We start from the raw sequence: 20,219 nt of genomic DNA on the forward strand, positions 1-20,219 counted from the left end.
TGTTGGTACCCAGTTAGGGGCTGTTGTCATTGTTGTATCCGGGAGCAGCCTGTAGCTTGGTATGCACTCACATGTGAGGACAACCATCCTGCTTGTCCTAGGAGAAACAGAGTTGCTTACCTGTAACAAATGTTCTCCTAGGACAGCAGGATCTTAGTCCTCAGGAAATACACTTACCACCCTGTGGAATTGAGTTCTCCCGTGTTTGTTTTATTTTTTAGCTCTTGAATTCTATATTACAAGACTGAAGAGGGACCCCACATGGATAGTGGCATGCTGGGCATGCTCAGTGTGCCAGTCAAAGTTTCTAGAAACTTTAACAAAGGTTTTCTGTGCCGGGTTCCATCTGATGTTACCCACATGTGAGGACTAACAACCTGCTGTTCTAGGAGAACCCCTGTTACAGGTAAGCAACTCTGCTTTATCCAAGGATCAAGGCAGTTTACAATTAAGTACATTAATAATCAATTACAACATTAACAGTGGCAGCAAAATAAAACAGAAGAACTAAAAAATGGATAAAACAAAGAATTACAATCATCTGGGCACAGTATCTGCACATATACTGGGTCTACTAATTAAAGGCTTATCCTCCCACATACATATATTATGGAGCGAATAGCCTCTGTATCCAGTTTCTTGCAGTGGACTTTATGCGTGTTTTCTGATGTTATGTGCATATGTCATTGAGCACGTGCATATGTTCTAAGCTACTTCAGCGATTGGTGGGGTGCATATGCATGTATATATATTTTTTGTTTTTAGAGGACCAAGTCTCTTGGGTCCAAAAAGAAGCCGATTTAAAATTTATACTGTTTTGTGAAGGCATTTGTTGCCCGTGTTAATTAGTTAGGAGGCAGCTGAAAGAGGGCTCACTCATAAGGAATGAAGGAATGTATCACAAACAGGGGTTCTGTTTTATTTCATTTGAAACCTGTCCTTTGGTGTTAAAGGGTGAATATGTTGGTCCCTTTAGGAACATAAGCCCCCTGTAGGAATCATAAGTGAAGTCGGGGCAAGCAGAAAGCAAAATTGCTTACCTTGTAATAGGTGTTATCCCAGGACAGCAGGATGTAGTCCTCACATATGGGTGACAATCGTAATGGAGCCCTATCACGGAAAACTTTGTCAAAGTTTCTAAAAAGCTTTGACTGACACTGGCACAGTGAGTGCACTGAGCATGCTCAGCATGCTATATCCCTGCGTCCACAGGGGTCTCCCTTCAGTCTCGTTTGTAGCATTATGCGTAAGCGAAAATATAAAAGAAAATAATAAAACGTATCGGACCCAACTCCGCGGGGTGGCGGGTGGGTTCTGTGAGGACTACATCCTGCTGTCCTGGGATAACACCTATTACAAGGTAAGCAATTTTGCTTTATCCCAGGACAAGCAGGATGCTAGTCCTCACATATGGGTGATTAGCAAGCTAGAGGCTGAGTCATTTTGTAGTGAATCAACATTGCAGTATTGTTGGTAAAAATGAGGAAGCCAAAATCACAGCAGGTTGGATGTAGAAGGAGTTGGGAATATATTGGAAACAAGTTCTGTAAGACAGATTGTCTAAAGGCCGAATCTTGTCGTTCTTCTTTGCCCAAGCAATAATGAGCTGCAAAGGTGTGAAGGGAACTCCATGTTGCAGCTTTACATATGTTAATAATGGGCACTGGACGATAGTGTACTACTGATGTAGACATAGCTGTTACTACGTGTGCTTTTACTCGCCCTTGGAGAGGAACTTTGCTTTTTCATAACAAGATTTCGATAGTCTGTTAGTAGGAGAGAGTCAGTTTTACTACCGCGACTCTTGGTTTATTTATTTATTTGTTTATTTATGCATTATTATTATTATTATTATTTTTTTTTTTTGTGAAAAGAAACAAAGAGTTGATTGGATGTCCTATGGACCGCCGTGCGGTTCAGGTAAAAAGCTAGTACACGCTCTCAGTCTAAGGTCTATAAGACTCTGTCTTCTTGGCTAGAGAGAGGTCTTGAAAAGAAAGTAGGCAAGAGTATTGATTGATTAAGTGAAAATCTGTGACTACTTTTGGTAGGGATTTGGGTGAGTGCAAAGGACTACTGTGTCATGCAGGAACCTTATGTAGGATGAGTATGTGATGAGCGGTTGCAACTCAGTGACCCTCCTAGTCGATGTAATGGCTACTAAAAAAAATACTTTTTATGTAAGAAATTTCTTGTCGCAGGAATGTATTACACTTAGGTCCCATTTAATGACCAGTGGTCGAATGGGAGGCTTAAGGTGAAGTAAGCCTCTCATAACCCGACATACTAGGGGTTACGCTGTTATTGGCGTATACCCTTTTTCCTTGTGGTATGCTGCTATGGCACTTAGGTGTACCCTTACAGAGGATGACTGGAGACCAGAATCCAAAAGGTGATATAGGTAATCTAGTACAGGAGTGGGGCAAGAAAAAAGGTGAAAACCTGTTTGTGTGCACCACTTGGTAAATCTAGACCACCAAAAGTGGTAAGGTTTACGTGCGGAAGGCTTTCATGAAGCTACGAGAACTTTAGAGACTTGTGTTGAAAGATTAAGTGGTTGGAGAATTGCAACATTCAAGCTGTCAGGGCAAGAGTTGTTAGGTTGGGATGACACAACTTGTCCTGATTCCGAGTTACGAGAGTGGGCGCTGTGCCCAGGCGAATTGGTCTGTGATCTAGAGGTCGAAGAATATGGGAAATCATACTTGTCGAGGCCAGTATAGGGCTAAGAGGATTATTGTTCCTCTGTCCCATTGTAGGTTCACGATAGTTTTGGGTATGAAGTATGGGAAGCATTGGAAACATGTGTAGGTAGTAGAATCTGTGCACCCATGGTTCGATTCGGAAGCAAAGGGCAGGTTTGGTTGACCTGCACGTTAGAAGATTTTCCTCGCTACACATGTCGAAGACCATTCGACAGGATGGCCACCTATGTGGAGAAGGTCTGCTAGTGCATTCAGTAAGTGTCTGAGATCAGTGGCTCGAGGATGCATAGAGTGAGCAAGGGCTAAGGACAGAGCTGTGCAGCCTGCTTGCAGAGCAGCTAAGATGTTGTGCATGCTTGTATGTTGGAAAGCACATTGTCCCTATGCTGTCTGTCTGTATGCACAAAGAATTGTTGCAGAGGCAGTATTAGAAGGCATAAGGGTGTAACTCATGTTACAAGATCCAGGTAGTTTATGTGGAACTGCTTGGAGCGGAATAGACACATATTGGTGAGAAGATTTGTGGTCAAACTTACAACCTGAAGTAAATGCGAGCATGAGCAGGATCAGACTAGGATTTTGGTTCCAAATCCGTGATATAGAAAGGGACAAAAGCGGTTGAATAGCTTAGACGCACTGATAATGGGATGTCACTGAAACTAACTCATAGCAGTTTTGGTCTATGAGGGAAGTGCTTAGTGAAGGTTATGGAATATGCACGCAGGGAAATGTAGGAATGTATTAAAATGTCTGAGCGGATGCTGGACAGGAAGGTTATTGTGACTATGGTGTCCAGAAGTGTATAAGGGAATTATAGCAGTGACAGTAATCCCAGATAGTGGACTGCCTGTGGTTATGCAGCTGTCCATGCAAGGAAAGCGTGAATGATGTTGGACTCCGTAGAGAAACAGCAGTCACTGATATTGATTCAATGAAATACCCCAGTTGTTGCAGCTTGTGCCACCGGCAGAGCTTGGAATTGTAATATTGTTGACTCACCATGAGGCACATAGAAAGAATAGAGGTAATGTACTTACTGCATTTTGGAAACATGGTAACGAGAGATACCATTTTACCTGTGCCTTCTGAAGAAAGTTGGTATTTCTGAGGTCCAGTATGGGCGGAGAGTAACTACTTTCTGTTGAAAGAAAGAATAATGTAATTAAAACTCCCCAACCCCCCTCTTCCCCCTTCTGCGCTTTGAAGCGTGTAGGGGAGTGTACTGGGAACTTTGGTACAAGGTGGGGGTCGCTGCTCTGATATCTGCCCAGTTGGAAAACCGGAAGGTGTCCAATTGGAGGGGTTGATGTAATGTGGACATCAGGTAACCTCCCACGGGAGTGAGAGCGGTAAAGTCTTACCCGCATTTCTGAGTGCTGTACAAGGAGACATCGAGACCCATATCAGGCTTCGAGGTGGACTTGTAGTTGAGGCAGCATGTGCTGGATCTTGTGTTTAGCAGAACAGTAAATGCACCTGGAACTTTGGTACTGAAACAGGAACCAAAAGCTAGAGCATTAATCAGTACAGAGCCACGTTGCTGAAAAAGGAAGGAAACCCTGATGCAAACCCAAAGAAAAGAAAGAGAGGTTCTCCTGGTATTGTGGCTGGCATAGCTGGCATAGCAATATGTGACATTAATACAGTTGTTGGAAAGTACGTGATTTAGAACTTTTCTAACCATGTGGCCAGAATTAGAGAACACATCTCAATGGGAATGCCGCAGAAGTGGGTACTTACCATCCGACATGAACCGCCGAAGGACGAGCCGGTGAAGATTGCTGGCTCCGTGGATTTCCGGAGTCCTCTAGGGGTAGCCTGTGGACGTCAACGTCCATCTCAACTCTGATACCTAGTATGGTGGTGCAGGTATAGAGGAGACAAGGCTGGGCGTGGCTGGCACTTAGACCGTAATGAGCGGAGGGCCAGAATCCCGGGAGCCGATTAATGAACTCATGAACCCAACCATTGTCGCAGCGGCTCGATGTCTCTTGATGCCAGTGCAGAATTCTGCGGACCTCGATCCGGTGTTTCTGGAGCAGGAAGGACTGCCAAAACTGTGCGGAACAGTGCTGATGGCAGTGGTGATGTTGCTCGGCCCGAGCATTGTCCAGCATCGAGAAGAATAGCAGCAATGTGTTGGATGGCATCGGTGGCAAACGGTCATCGTGTCGGTGACGAATGCCACGGTGCTCGACTTGGTCATTCCCCAGCGCCAAGATGGAAGCCCTCGTTGTCCTGGATGGCGATCGATGATGGCTGTCAGCATGCCTGCTCTGCTCCTGATACGGGGCTTTAATAAGGACCCAAAGCATGGAGCACTGTGTTCAGGCGAGGGCATTATTTGGCGGTGTTATGTCGGCATTGACGGTAATCGAAAACAACGCTGGTTTCGGAAAAATGATATGGGCATTGCCGGAGTCAATGACCACATTCATAAAAATGTAGAAGATGCCGATGGGAACGACGTGGGTGTCGAGATCATCGATGTATGGAGGCCGGCGCCGACAATATCTGCGGTATGGCCACAGGCATCGATGGTATCGATTGGATCGACTCTGGCAACAATGACGTCCATGGCAGTTATGCCACGGACATGGGCACCAATGGAATCAATGTTGACATGGATTTCATCGATGGGATTGGCATTGGGATCGATGCCATGCATGGAATTGGTATTGGGATCGATGCCATGCATGGAAAATGGCATTGGCATGGATGCCATGCATGGAAAATGGCATTGGCATGGATGCCCATCGATGAAATAGATGAAAAAGTCCTGGGCATCAATGGCATCCATAATAAAAGGATGGCATTGATGGAAATGACCCCAACAGCGATGGAAGTGCCCAGGGTAGTGGTGGCATCGACCAGAGTATGGATGTCAGCGACGAGACAAGGTGTCCGTCGATGGCATCCATCTGGGCAACGATAGCACCGATAAAAGTTAAGGAAATAAATCATTGCCATGGATAAAACATAGATGGCACTGATAGAAACTATGTAGGGAGAATGGCATCAGGGTACCGCAGGGGGAGGGGTACCTGTGGCATCTAAAAATGCAGGGTGGTCTGAAGGGGGGTACTGACGGTAGCGATGGGATATCTACTGCGCGAAGGTACTGAGGAAAATAAAGGACCTGAATCTACCGGGGCAGTGGCGGCACCGGTAACCATGGAAGTCCCTGTCCCACTAGCGCTAATAGCCAAGCAGAGTGTCACAGAGGGACACTTGCAGGCTGTGCGTGACTAACTGAAAAAAATAGGGAGAGGGAAGGCTGCAGTCGGTTGGCAGCCAGAAGGTGACAGGAACCGACCGAAAAAATATGGCATAGTACTCACCGAACGTCGATTAAACCAACGCAGAGGGAGACCCATGCAGGGAAAAGTGTTTGTGAAGTAAAAATGTAAATCTTTCCGTGAGGAAAAAAGTGTTAGAATTTCTCACAGAGCTCCTAATCGCTATGCTTACAGCAGAGCGGAAAAAAGAAGACTGAAGGGAGACCCCTGTGGACGCAGGGATCATAGAATGCTGAGCATGCTCAGTGCACTCACTGTGCCAGTGTCAGTCAAAGCTTTTTAGAAACTTTGACAGAAAGTTTTCCGTGATAGGGCTCCATTACCGATGTCACCCATATGTGAGGACTAGCATCCTGCTTGTCCTGGGATAAACATGTGTCGCCTCATGTTTTGGCTGAAAATAACCTGTACATGTGTCGCCAGTGTGCAACCTGTGCTCATTGGGTTGCAAAGGAGGGATGTGAGCGCATTCACTTGATCCACTGAAAAAGTAGCTCTCCACTGGGGAGAACCTACACAGGCACCAAAGAATTTTATTATATGATTGGGGGAAAAAGAATTCTAACTCTTAAAGGAGGTGAATTAATGTTTTTTGGAGAGGGAAATACATCTTTTTTAGAATTTTCCCTCAGAAATTGAACATCCAGGTATGGAAAGAGTCTGAGGTCTTATAGTCGCAGATGTGTTGCTTTATTGCTAGGTATATAGTGAATGCTCTTGTTGGTGCCAACATACTGAGGGGGGGAGTACTCTATAGTAAGAGTAAAAGGAGAGAACTATGAGACATAGTCCACACCTGTGGCCAGGATAAGATGAGTAAAAGAGTCAAGCCATCCTTCAGATCTAGAGTGCACATTCACTCTACTATGTGGATGAAGGGAAGACTTGTGTGGAGGGATTTCATCTGAAATTTCTCCCAGATTATGTTTCTTAAGACTGTTTTTAAAGTCAGGATTGGCTGTAATTCCCAGCCTTCATGGAAATAAGGAAGGAAGCAGAGATAGAAACATTGGCCATGGAAATGTGCCATTTGAGGTGGATCCAGGCTGAATGCTGAACAAGGAGGTAGCATTGAAAGTCGGTTGCTTCCAAGCTCCACATGCTTGTTAAATTAGAGATCCCTGGTGGACCTGAGCTATTGCGCTCAGAAATACTGAATTCTCTCTCTTTAATGGAGAGATCTGACATTGGGTTTGAAATGCAGTGACAATCTTGGTCAAATTGTGAACAGGGAAGATAACTTTCAAACAACCGCGCACAGCAGTATATAAGTGTGTGTATATGTCCACGCGCATATTTGCTATTGTATTTTATAATATGCATATGTGATATGTACGCGTTTAATAAAATATGCGTCATTCTACCAGACAACAATGAAACCTACGATCAAACAACAAAGACCTCCTGGCAATCCCCTCCATCAAAATTGCATAACGCACTACAATCCGAGAAAGAGCATTCTCCAACGCCAGCCCCAAAATCTGGAACACCCTCCCGACGGAACTAAGATTGCAACCCAACTTAAAAACATTCAAGAAAGATCTGAAAACATGGCTGTTCTCCAAAGCCTACCAAGACACGCAAGGAAAACACAGCAACCCACTCACAACAGACCTCCTAACTGAACCAAAACAGACCCATATCCCTCAAACAACTAACACCTGGATCACTTAATATTGCCAAACTTAAATATAAACCTGATATCTATCTGTTACCCAACCATGTATATATACCTGAATATACTCTCCGCCTACTGTACAAATACCATTAACTAATTGCATGTGTAACTTACTCTGTTTATGATCCATGCACTACATATTTAAATTGTCCTATACTGATCGAATCTTATAAACCGTTGTGATGGCGATACTGAATGATGGTATATAAAACTCGATAAATAAAATAAACATATGTGCACATGTAGGCTTATATGATAATACATGCACTTCATTGAAACCACATCTATCAATGGATTGAATGCATGTACTATACCCATCTGTTTTAAATAAATATGTGCATATAGTTTATGCACAAAAGTAAACCGGGACTTACTTGTGTAAGTCAGTCAACTTTAAAACATGTGCATGTCAAATTAACCAGTTTATTAATCTGCCAGTTTGCTCAGTCTTCTCCAGATCATCAAGACCTTCCTATCATTTCAGCCTGAACTGCCCCAGACTTCCCACCCTGTCAGTACTGCACAATAATCATGTTTAAATGATATCCAGATAATTATCAGGTGTAAAAATACGTAAGTTGGAAAATGTATGCATGTGTCTTTAAAAATAGCAACTTATGCACATAGCAGCCCAGCCCCTGAATGCCCCTGACCACCCCTTTTTTACACGCTTACATATACATGCATATTTTTTACTTTTATAAAATATGGAATACGCAAGTATAGGCTATTTACACGCAGATATGCTATATTTTATGCATGCAGTGTTTTGAAAATTCACTTTAAATTGCTGTACCAATTTAGGCTGACAGGTTTTACACATTGCGGCGTCTTTGCTAATACTTTTTTTTTTTAAGTGACGTACAAGGCTTCTTATTTGAGCAAATGTTCCTCTGAGTTTTTCACTGAAACACAATCACTGTGTCTTGGGGTGTTTGCCTATTTCTCGTGGATATGTACATGGAAGCTATAGCTCTCAAGTGATACACCAGAAGGAAGTCATCAAAGTGTTGAAGGCTTGTGAATAGTGTGCATTAAAAGGTGCAGAGAATCTTCAGCATCTAGAAGTGGCGGAAGGTAGGCAACATTCTGTTTGCCGCATAGGAAGGAAACTTTAAGAAAGGAACCATATAGAAACAACGAGCAGAAAAGCTTGCATTTAGTATGAGCATTCTTATTCCAAACGTGTTCAACCACATGGGATCCTTTTCCAATGGAGGAGTGAAACAGTCTTGCTCTTCTTGCATATTTTGGGCTGATCCTACAAGAACAGAGTGGTGGGGAAAAACTGCGCCATTCCAAATCCCAGGACATTTGCACTCTATATTTGAAATGGATTACTAGATTACACAATGGGAGGGGATTATTCCATTCCTGATGTTCCAAAATTTAGGAAAATCAGAAGAACTTTGCTATTCTCAACATGTCCAAAAAACTGGAGTAAGAAACAAGTCTACCAGAGGAGAGCAATGTTTCCAAAGTATGAGAACAATAATGCTGGATTTTGATGATGAAGAAAGTATCTGCCTCACATACAGCTCCGTGTGTAATCAGATGTGGGACTCCCACTAGTGATATCCTGGAAAGGATGGGTTAAAGATAATGTCTTTGCAATCTAAAGAGATCTATGGTGAAGCATTGGTATGCCATCCCTGGTACAAGAGACAAAAAGAAAGGAAGAAAAATTCCTTTTTTTTGCCCCTAATTGTAGCCCTTGACTATCCCTGGGTTCTAGAATGAAGCAGAATATATAAAAATGTAGTTATCAGAAAGGTTTTATAGAGTAGGTGAACTCTGCTGCATGCAAAGTGTGGCTGGACTGCATCCCAGCAACAGTGGGCTTGCTTCATACTAGAGTGATGCAGTTGCACCAAGAACGACAGAAGCCACTGAGATGTGACAAAGCACTCACAGAAGGAGGAGTGCTCAAATGGCACTGAAGGCATCTGAGATGTTGTGATTCCACCAGAAGAAACAGGTGTGCATCGACTGCGCTGGATGCATCCAAGATGTGCTGGAAGAAGGATGAATGTATACCGAGCTTAGAGCAGCTAGAAACAGCTGGGGTGCATCAATGGCACCTGCAGAAGGAGGGACATAAACAGTAATCATTCAGGCCCATCCTGAGGGCTCCTCGGAATTCCTCACATCGAAAGCATGCTAAGAGTGCCTCACATCAAGGGCGCATTGGAACATCTCACATTGAGAGAATACTGAAGTGCCTGCACTAAGTATACATCAGAGCTCCTTGCACTGAGCACACTGAGGATGTGTCGGCACCCTCTGCATCAAGGATGCATTGGATTGCCCTGCATCAAGGGCACGATGGAGCACCTTGCATCGAGGGAATGTTGGATTGCCTTGCTCTGAGGGTGAATTGGAGCAACTTGTGTGTCGAAGACACATTGGAGCAACTTGCATCAACAGGGCATGAAGGTCCTCGCCAAGATTATGTCTGGAGTGTCCTGCATTGATGGTGCATCAGTAGTATATGGAGTGCCTTGTGTCCATGGTGTTTGAAATGCCTTGCATATGTGGCACCAGCCACATCACTAGAATGGCAGGAATGCAATTACAAGGCAAAAACACATTGCTCCTGCATTATCTCAGGCCAAATGCTTCGGCTCAGGAAAAAAACAGAGCTAGAGACCTGTACTTTTGAGTAGCCTCAGAGCCCCTTATGGGGGATGAGGATGGGAAACGTCACTCAGGACCTCAGATTCTGGCACCCCATATCTTATGCATTCAAATGAAATTTTATGACTGATGCAGCATCAGGTTTATCCTCCTTTTTCATGGAAGTTTGTAAAGGAAAAGGAAAGAACAGGCTTAAATATCACTCACAGTAATAAGACATTTAATGAAAAAATATATCATTTTTAAAGTCTCAACAAGCGCTACTGAAGCAATAAGGCAAATAAGTCAAAATAGATTAAAAAAACAAAGACTGATAGAAAAATATGGAGAGAGTGCACATCCATACTATGCTCAAACAAAAAAATGACTGAGGAGTCTCATTAGGCAGCACACGTGCAGGAACTCCCACACATACTTGATTCAGCTCAAAGCTCTACTAGCTAGGAGAGACAAGTCTGTTTGGTGCCACCGGATAATGCCATCCATGTGTATTTATTTATTTATTGGATTTTGTATACTGTCACTCGGGTTCCATCGTAACGGTTCACAGCAATAAATAATAATATATAATAAAACATAGTAAAATCAACTTAATAACTAAAAAATAAAACAAATTACAAACTGAAAACTTAAAGGTCCTTATTCAGCTGTTGGACAATTAGCAAAGTTAGCCAGATAATATTCAGTGGTGTAGGAGCACTACTGAACATAACCGGATATGCTAAAGTTAGCTGGATAGGTTTATCTGGCTTACTTTGCTAATTGGCTCTTTGGCAGTCCTAAAGTTATCTGGCTATGTTAGCGAATAATGCTAAAGTTCGGCATTTATCAAGCTAACTTGGCCTGATAGCTGGGTACAGCCCAGAATGCCCCCCACTCCCACCCTCAAGCTCGTCTGATAACCTTTTAGCTAGATAAACAGTTATCCAGCTGTCTTGGGGCCAATCAGCATGGAGGGATTTTCAATCTTGCCGTTTGTTCAGTTTAGTCCGAACTTAGCCAGACAAAAGACACTGAATAGCATACTCTTAGATTACGAAACTCAGCTGAAAATAAGTGCCTACCTTTAGTTTCTAAATTAAATATTATGAATAAATTAAATATTATGAATGTATTTTTTAACTGTTACCAGCTTAGATTTTTTTTTATAAGTGGTAAATCTACTTCAACAAACATTTGACTAGTGGCCTCAAAATAATTTCTGTGGGTAAAACAGCATTTTTACCACTGGAAATGGGGGACTGCCTCCTCTGCCCTCAGTGCAGGTAAAAGTTCCCATCCTGGCACAATGTGGTTTCTTTTATTTGTGGCAAAAAAGGAGCGGACTTTTGGAGCGGACTTTTAGGACAAGGGAGTGAGAGTACACACAGGAATTTAATTTTGAAAGCCATACACATACTTTCCTGCAGGTACATTTGCATCTGTTTCATGGGAGGCACAAAAACAGTTGCCTGAATTTTCAAAGGGAGACTCCTTAAGGGGAGTTTCCCTTTCAAATTATCTTGCAAGCACTGGGAACAATGCTAGAAAGGAAATTTTCAAAACCATTCCCAAGGGTAAAAAGGCCTTTTACCTGTAAAAATGGAAGCTTGGAAAATTGCTCACCCTCAATATAAGATCAAAACTACACATATGAATCTGATGGCAAAATTACCTGCAGAGAAAACAGCTGCAAATCTCTGCAGGTAATTTTTTCCATGGGCAATAAATCCACATTGTGTAGCTTTGATTATTGGTGCAAACCCTGCAAGCAAATAGTACCTGATGGGTTTGCACCAACATTGGTAGTTTAAGTATTGCCACCTATATGTCTCTGAGCAGCACATAAAATGAATAATAGGTAAGACAGTAAACATATAACAATATTACAAATTATGATGAAAGTTTCACTCATTCAATCCATTCAGATACCGCCTTCACTTTGTTATGCTTTTGAAATTCATCAGTGATTCAAAATGATGCATTCACTATTTTTCATCAGTAAGTGGCCAAATGACCATTGTGTTTGTCAAGGATCTCTAGTGTTTTGGATGTATTTGCACTTACTATACTTTCTGTAGAATTTGTTTATATTACTTTGGGCATAGTTTAGGTTAGTGATTGGGTAGACTCCTTGCCAGGCTGGGTTAACTATTCAAGAAGGTGAAATTACTACTTACCTGATAATTTCCTTTCCTCTAGGACAGGCAAGCCAGTCCACATAAGTGTGCCATGCACTCCAACCAGCAGGTGGAGATCAACTGACTCACTGATGTCATGTTCATATAGCCCTGCCAGTATTCCTGTAAAAGCCAGCTGTGGACAACGAACACTTTAACTTTAACTTCAACACTATACATTTCCTCCCCCAACCATTTACTGGGGTTGGTTTTTTTTTTGGGGGGGGGGATTTATTTCCAGTGAGGAAAAGCACTGGGCTCAGAAGAGAAGGAAATGCAATAACCATGACAGGTAAAGAAGGCACACACTTACCAGGTGCTCTGACGACCTGGAGATCCACATTGGCCTTCGATTTCTGCCTCTGAGAATGTCCGTGAGAAGGACAAAGCAATACAATACTGCACAGTACAAGGTGGGAGTGTGGACTGGCCTGCCTGACTTAGAGGAAAGGAAATTATCAGGTAATTAGTCATTTCACCTTCCTCTACATTCAAGCAGGCAGACCAGTCCAACACCACTCTGGCAAAAGACGTGTCTTCCCGAACTCCAACATTCAAACGATAATGCTTGGAGAAGGCATGCAACAAAGACCACATCGCCACTCTACAGATGTCTGATGGAAATGTTACTCCGCCTAGGACACCACTTGTGCTCTGGTTGAATGAGCCCTAATTTGTCTTTTTCAAAGGCTTATCCACATCTACACAGTCCGCTGTGTCATTTTTAACCCAATGTGCCACTATGGCACGAGAAGCTGCTTTTCTCTTCTTTACTGCCCTGTAAAGTTTGAGGAGATGAAGTACGAAGGGATGATCCAGTTTCTGAAAGATCTTGGTAACCTGAAGATAATGCAACAGATGTCTCCTCATTCAAAGGACACAACCACTTATATTTGTCCTCATCCATCACTCTTTCCAACAATGGGGATGACAGACTGATTCAAATGAAAATCTGATACAGTCCTAATTTGCACCGTCTGCATCAGAAAAGGCTCTTGACAAGAGAGAGGTTGCAATTCCGAAATCCGTTGCACTGAACATATAGCAACTATAGCATACATATGTTAAGTGTTCATCTACGTGCATAAGTGCATACCCTGCCCAGGCTCTACCTCTAGGGGACTGCTGAACAGGATGGAATGTGGGACCTGCCAAATAAATCAATACTAGATTTAGGTCCCAAATCAGTACAGGTATTCATAGTGTATTTGTACTGGCGGTTGAATAAGCTTAACACCTTTCAAAAATCTGGACACATCTCATTGTGAAGAGAGTGGTCTCCCTTGAACTTAACCCCTGTAATAGGCCAAAGCTGCCACCTGCACCTTTAGCATACTAAGGGCCAACCCCTTACACAAACCTTCCTGTAGAAATTCCAGCAAACCTTTCTGCAGAAATTTCAGAATCTAGGGAATTGCCGCTCTGGCAGGGACACACTGCCGCTTCAGACACCAGTGCTCAAAAATCCTCCAGATACACACAGATGCCCACGACTTAGTAAATCTTCAAGCTTAGAATATAGTGTTCACCCCTGCCATGGAATAATCCCGCTTCAACAGTCTAACCCTCTCAAGCGCCAAACAGTAAGACAAAACTGATCTGGATGCACATGGAGAACTGGCCTCTGTGAAAAACTATGAAACGGTACCTATGTACCGTTTCATAGTCTTATTTTTTCACTTGCTATTCTAATGTATCAATAGGCTGAAATGTAAATATTGTGCTGTTCAATTTCTCCCCTTCCATCCCAAGTTTATTTTCCTTGTTTTTTGTAACTTTCCCTCTCCCTTTTTCTGATTCACTGTATTTAAAGTTCAAGGTTCTTATTGAAAATATTGTTTTTTACGTTACGTTATGCTTTACACTCCTTGTTATTTGTAAACCGGGTTGATGTGATGCCTATCATGAAACTCGGTATAACAAAAACAATAAATAAATAAATAAATAAATAAAAATATTTGTAGGACCAGACACTGGAAGTCCACATACCACGGTCTCCGCAGCCAGTCCAGGGCCACCAGAAGGACTAAGCCAGAGAGACGGGCTATCTTCTGCAGCAATCTGCCGATCATGGACCATGGAGGAAACACCTATAAGATTTGGTCTCACAGCCAACCTGGGATGAGAACATCAAGTCTGAGCACTTGAGGGTTCCACCTGTAACTGTAAAATTGCTGCATCTTTGCATTCTTGCAGCTTGCCATCAGATTCAAAAAGGGACGGACCCCATCGGGAGACGATAAGCTGAAAGGCCTCATTTGCCAGCTCCCATTCCACTCAATGGCAGAGGTAATCCACCTGAACTTTGTCGATTCTTGCAATCTGAGATGCCAACACCGCCCAGAGATGCTGTTCCACCCATGGCAAGAGGACATCCATCTCACGAGACACCTGTTGATTCTAGATTTCCCCTTGATTTGCATAAACTACCATTGTGGCGTTGTCTAACATCACACCCTCACAGCTCTCCCGCTTAGTCGGTTTGCAAACGTTTAAATAAATAAATACATACATTCATAATAAATAAATCTCAGCAAAGCTAGCCAGATTGCTTGAGCCTCAGACTGATTGATGGACCAACCCATCTTCTTGGGAGACCATTGTCCCTGTGCCACCAGTTCCTGACAGTGAGTTCCACAGCCTTGGAGACTCGCATCCATAGTCACCACTATCCAGTCAGGGATGGCCAACTCCAGCCTCTTGGTTAGACGTTCTCTCTTCAGCCACCTCAACAGAGCAAGTTCTCGAGAGGTGTGAAGCAAAGAAAACCATATCATAACAGGTGTGATAGATCTGCATACAGTGGCTACTGAGGCCAATCTGGAGCCACCAGGAGGACTCAGCTCAGATGTCCGGCAATCTTTGGAGCCACCTTGCCTATCATGGGCCAAAGTTTCTGCTCTCGGCCAATCCCTTATTCAGGCATCGTTCTCAGAGGACTCTGGATCTCTCCTGCAAGTGAAGAATCAGTGAACCTTTGCCATCAAGGCTGACCCCACTTGTTCACCATGAGATCAAAAGCCCTGGAGAGAAACCGCTATCCCGGATCCAGAATGAGTTGACTGAGATAATCAGCTTGCATGCTGTCTTCTCCCACTATGGGAAACACCGACAAGGTCAGAAGACTTTTTTCTGCCCAAGGAAGAAGCATGTCCATCACCAAGGATATCTGGCTTCAAGTTCCCGCTTGATGATTTATGTATGCTACTGCCGTTGCGTTGATGGACATCACGTTGAACCGCTTCTCTGAGTAAACAGGGCATGAATTCGAGGAGTGCCAGATGAATCTCTCGAGCCGCCAGATGGTTGATGGGTCACCACACTGGGCCACGGGCCTTGCACTGTGACAGTGAGCAAACCCATCCAGAGAGGCCCATGTATATGGTTACTATCGGCCAAATGGGAGGAAACAAATCCAACTCCTTGATCAAATGCTCTTGATCCAGCCACCACTGCAGACTCTGTGCAACTTCCTCCAGAAGAGGCAACCTCACTGAAAATCTTGACTGGGGATTCCACTGAACCAGCAAGGTTCTCTGTAAAGGGCGCATGTGCACTCTAGCCCAAGGAACAAACTCCAATGCTGCTGCCATGGAACTCAGAACCCGAAGGTAAAGACATACTGATGGAGCCCAGAATGTCCAGAACCTTCTGACCTGATCTTGCAACGTCCAAATCCATGGTTCTGGGAGATATACTCATCCAGTGGATGTATTTAAATCGAGCATCCAGGTACACTGTTTTGAGATGGTTGCAGATTGCCCTCAGCCCGGTTGATAACCTAACCCAGCTCCTACAATAACTGTATCACCCTCCAGGAAGCTATCTGGCTACCCTCGAAGGACTCTGAGTGGATCAACCAATCATCCAGGTATGGGTGGACCAGGTTTCCTGTCTTCCGGCAACCTGGGATCTTTTAAGTCCCCTTATACCTTTGCCATCTTCACCAATTGGTCCCCAAACAGTAGCTATCCTCTAACCAGCAGTTGGTTAAGTTAGAGTTGGAGAAGATATCCAAGAGCAACCAAAGAAGCCTAAAGAAAAGCACCCATCCTTCATGTAAACTAGCCTCAGCTTGTTTCCCAGGAAGGTCTGAAATTCCAGGCAGAACAGGCTTGGCAGCAGCATATCATGGAAAACATTCTCTTACAGAGGATGTTCAACCAGCATTTCACCTCTCTGGAGCAGGTCTCATACCAGCACTAAACTTTTGAGGAAATTTCCTGTAAGGGGTAATACCCACAAGGGCTCTCTGCTCATATCTCTGGACCAAACGTAAACACTGGAGCAGTTTTCAAGACCAGAGACAATTTCCACAGCTGTACCTGGAATAATCAATGCCAATGCCAAGCTAAAAATGGGAAGCCAGACTCTGCTCCACTGGAACTGTGGATACAACCCAGGCTGAACCACATCTTTGGGCCAAATAGAAGAGGCTTCTCGCTCTCTTGCACACAAACATGGCCACCGTTTCCACCCATTCAAACTGCCGGTGGGAAGCACAGTGCAACTGACTCCATCTTGGAGCACTATCTCCTAGCTCAACATACCACCTGGTTCGTTTTCGTCCTAATGGGGATTTCAGATGAAATAAAAAAGGGGGACCCTTCTTTCAGGCTAAAATTATCACCGTCTGTAGGGAGGTAGCGAGGGGTGACTACTGCATTGAAAAAAGGGCAGCTGCAGCATAGCTTTCAATTAGAAGAGCTGCTGAACTCACAACAGGAGGCAAGAACCGTTACTTGCCATAGTTGCATATGGCTGGTATGCACTTCGTAGAAGCTGGAAGTCAGATTGAAACACTAGCCCCAACTGACTGAGCAGCTCCCTTGCCCGTCTATCGTTCGGCCTGATTCCTCACAACATTAACATTTAGTGACTCTTCTGTCTCTGCGGTAGGAAACAGCAGACTGCACATGCGCCAGAGGATCCTGGGAAGCCTTATTCAGCCGAATAAATGCTGGGCACCAGCTAGAAAGTCCCCTGCCAGGAGATGCTGTCGAATGCTCCACTCAGCACTGGCTGAAAAACTCTCACCCAAACCTGTCCCAGGCCCCCCCCCCCTTGCAGAGATGCACATTCCTGTGACTCATCCTGACTCTCTCAGGCATGGTCCATGTTTAACATCCCTCACACCAAAACCCAGCCTTCAGTCTGCTGCGGACCTCAGCTGCTGAGCAGGAACAATTTAATGATGACTCTCCATGTTTTTTAATGATGACTCTCCAGTTTTTTTAATGATGACTCTCCAGTTTTTTTAATGATGACTCTCCAGTTTTTTTTTAAACTTTATTGCACAAAGACAACCAAAGCCAAGAGAGAGCAGGAGCAATAAGGACGGGGGGGGGGGGGGGGGCGGAGAGAGGGTAAACAAAGTAGAATGTCCAAAGGAGTCAGAACCCCCTAGAAACCCCTTGTTCTTACCAGCTCCACTGAGGGAGGAAGCACAGGTCTATCACTTTAAGAGCCAACTCTTCTTTCAGCAAAATTTTACATCCTTGCAAGCTAAAAACAGACACTAAAAACAGCCAAGGGCTATGCTCAAATGAGGGAAGAAGAATCCATCTGTCACCTCAGGAGCTGCCCACCAGAATCTTCTGTTCATCCGGTCTAGTTAGGGCTAAGCTTCCAGCATGGGAAGTATGTCCACCATGCTGGAGACTGAGAATACTGGCAGGCTGACGTCAGTGCAGTGCTATATGAGTGTGATATCAGTGAGTCAGTTGATTTCTGTCTCCATCTGCTGGTTGGTGTGCATAGCCCACATGTGTAGACTGGCCAGCCTGAAAGCAGAGGAAATCTGATTTTTCTTTCTCTACAAAGTCCTTTGAATCTTTGTAGCTGGTGAATTTCTCTCTTTTTTACTACAGATGAACTCTGTGCCTGGAGTGAGGAAGAATGCAGAAACTTTGAGCACGGGTTCAGGGTCCATGGTAAAAATTTTCATCTCATACAAGCTAATAAGGTAAAGAGCCCCATTACTGCCATGCCATGTCATCTAGATGGGGCCCTTGGTGCTACTGATTTAATATAGCACTCCTTCACAACAGTATTCTCCATACAGAACTGATTCAGTTTTAATTAATACTAGTCAGGATAGTCAGAAGTGTTTTGCAAACACAGATGGCCAAACACAACACAACTACAAGTGGGAAAGTTCAAAAATGAAATTTTATGTAATAAAAATACATAGGTCATGCAAAGGAAATTATATCATATCATCATAGTCCTAATAAGTATATAAATGATTAAAGCTTGGGGCTCAAGATTTAACATTTTTTGTTCATTCATCCATTCTCACCAATTTATGAATTAGAGACTTAGCATATATACATTAGTTCTTGTGACAGGAAATAGCAGTTATAGGCTAAGAGGACAACTTTCAAACTGTGCGCAGAAGTATAAAATCTGCATGTACTTTTTACTAACAGATTTGATATCAATTTTCAAAAGGGAAAAATGCCTCTTGAAAATTGAGTCGGAAAAATTACTCGCACAAACCTACACTTACTATTTGCGTGGGTATTTTTACCAGCAAAATTATGCATGTTTGTGAATGCATACATATGTTAAATGTTCATCTATGTGCATAAGTGCTTACCCTGCCCAGGCTCTACCCCTAGGAATATCTCCATTCTCTTCATGTAAAAGTACATGTGTACTGGCATTCTGCTCCTACTTTTACATGCAGATAGAGCAAACAATTTTCAAAGACCCCATAGACCTACATATAAAACATTGTTTTAGGCAAAGAAATTACTTAAAATATTTCCCTCTTAATTTGTATAGCTGGATGAGTTTTATGAATTCACTTTTGGCTAGCTGTTCCACTTCCATCTACAGCTAAACAATGATATGAAACATCAGGGTCTATATTCAGCAGCATTTAGCCGGAGAACTTATAAATACTGCACCACTGAATACCCTGCCAAAGTTAGCTAGATAAGTTTATCCAGCTAACTTTGCAAGCTGGCCAGAAGCTGAAAATGGACCCCATCATGTTTCCATCTATATGACTACAGAACTTGCAATATATTTTCTATGTACAGAAGCAATTCTGCAGAATTGGTCTCCTTTCTTCTGAGCAAGACATTTGTTAGTATGATACCATTTCTTAACACATGTAAGTATCTAGCTTTTAGAGGGCCATTCTTTAAAGACTGAATCAAACACTCTAACCCCATCTCACAGACCAGGTACTGTACCAACCTCCTATAACTAACAGCAGGCTACTGCTGCAGCTGTGCTCGTTGGCTAGTCATTATCACCATATCTTCAATGCTTGTTCAGCTTTCTCCCCTAAATCTGAGTGCTACTTCATCAACTTTATCATACTTATCAGATCTTCTAGTTAGCAATAGAACACTAGCTAGCATCCCAACAGTGAAATGTATAATTTATATTCTGTAGAATAATGCAAGATTGAGGCCCAATCTCATAAAATTGCACAGGAAAGATCTCCTCTGTTCTGCCATTTCAGTCAGATCATATTTTTTAGACTCATTACCTCTTTCTCCACATCTATCATGTCTCTTTTTCACACTTTGTAGTCCAGTTTGCAGTTGTTTGTTTGCCAAGGACAAGCACCATGGTAGTCCTCACATATGGGTGACATCATAGGATAGCACCCACTCCGGAACTTTGATCTCAAAGATTCTAGAACTTTCAAACATGCCCTAATGACTATGTGCAGCCGTAGTTATCACTCTGCCCCCCTAGGCAGAGTCCCTAAGTCTCTTTT

General features: G+C 43.3%; 1 protein-coding gene across 1 annotated transcript in view; it reads left to right on the forward strand.

Moving 5' to 3' along the window:
* MIER2 (MIER family member 2) overlaps nucleotides 1–20,219 on the forward strand; it is a 257,039-nt gene that overhangs the window by 208,363 nt on the left and 28,457 nt on the right. Inside the window, exon 10 of the mRNA XM_029613549.1 lies at nucleotides 18,349–18,443. Within this exon, the coding sequence (XP_029469409.1) occupies nucleotides 18,349–18,443 (95 nt within the window). The remainder of the gene's footprint in view (nucleotides 1–18,348; nucleotides 18,444–20,219) is intronic.

The sequence above is a fragment of the Rhinatrema bivittatum genome, chromosome 8, assembly GCF_901001135.1.
Source record: "Rhinatrema bivittatum chromosome 8, aRhiBiv1.1, whole genome shotgun sequence".
Lineage (NCBI taxonomy): Eukaryota > Metazoa > Chordata > Amphibia > Gymnophiona > Rhinatrematidae > Rhinatrema > Rhinatrema bivittatum.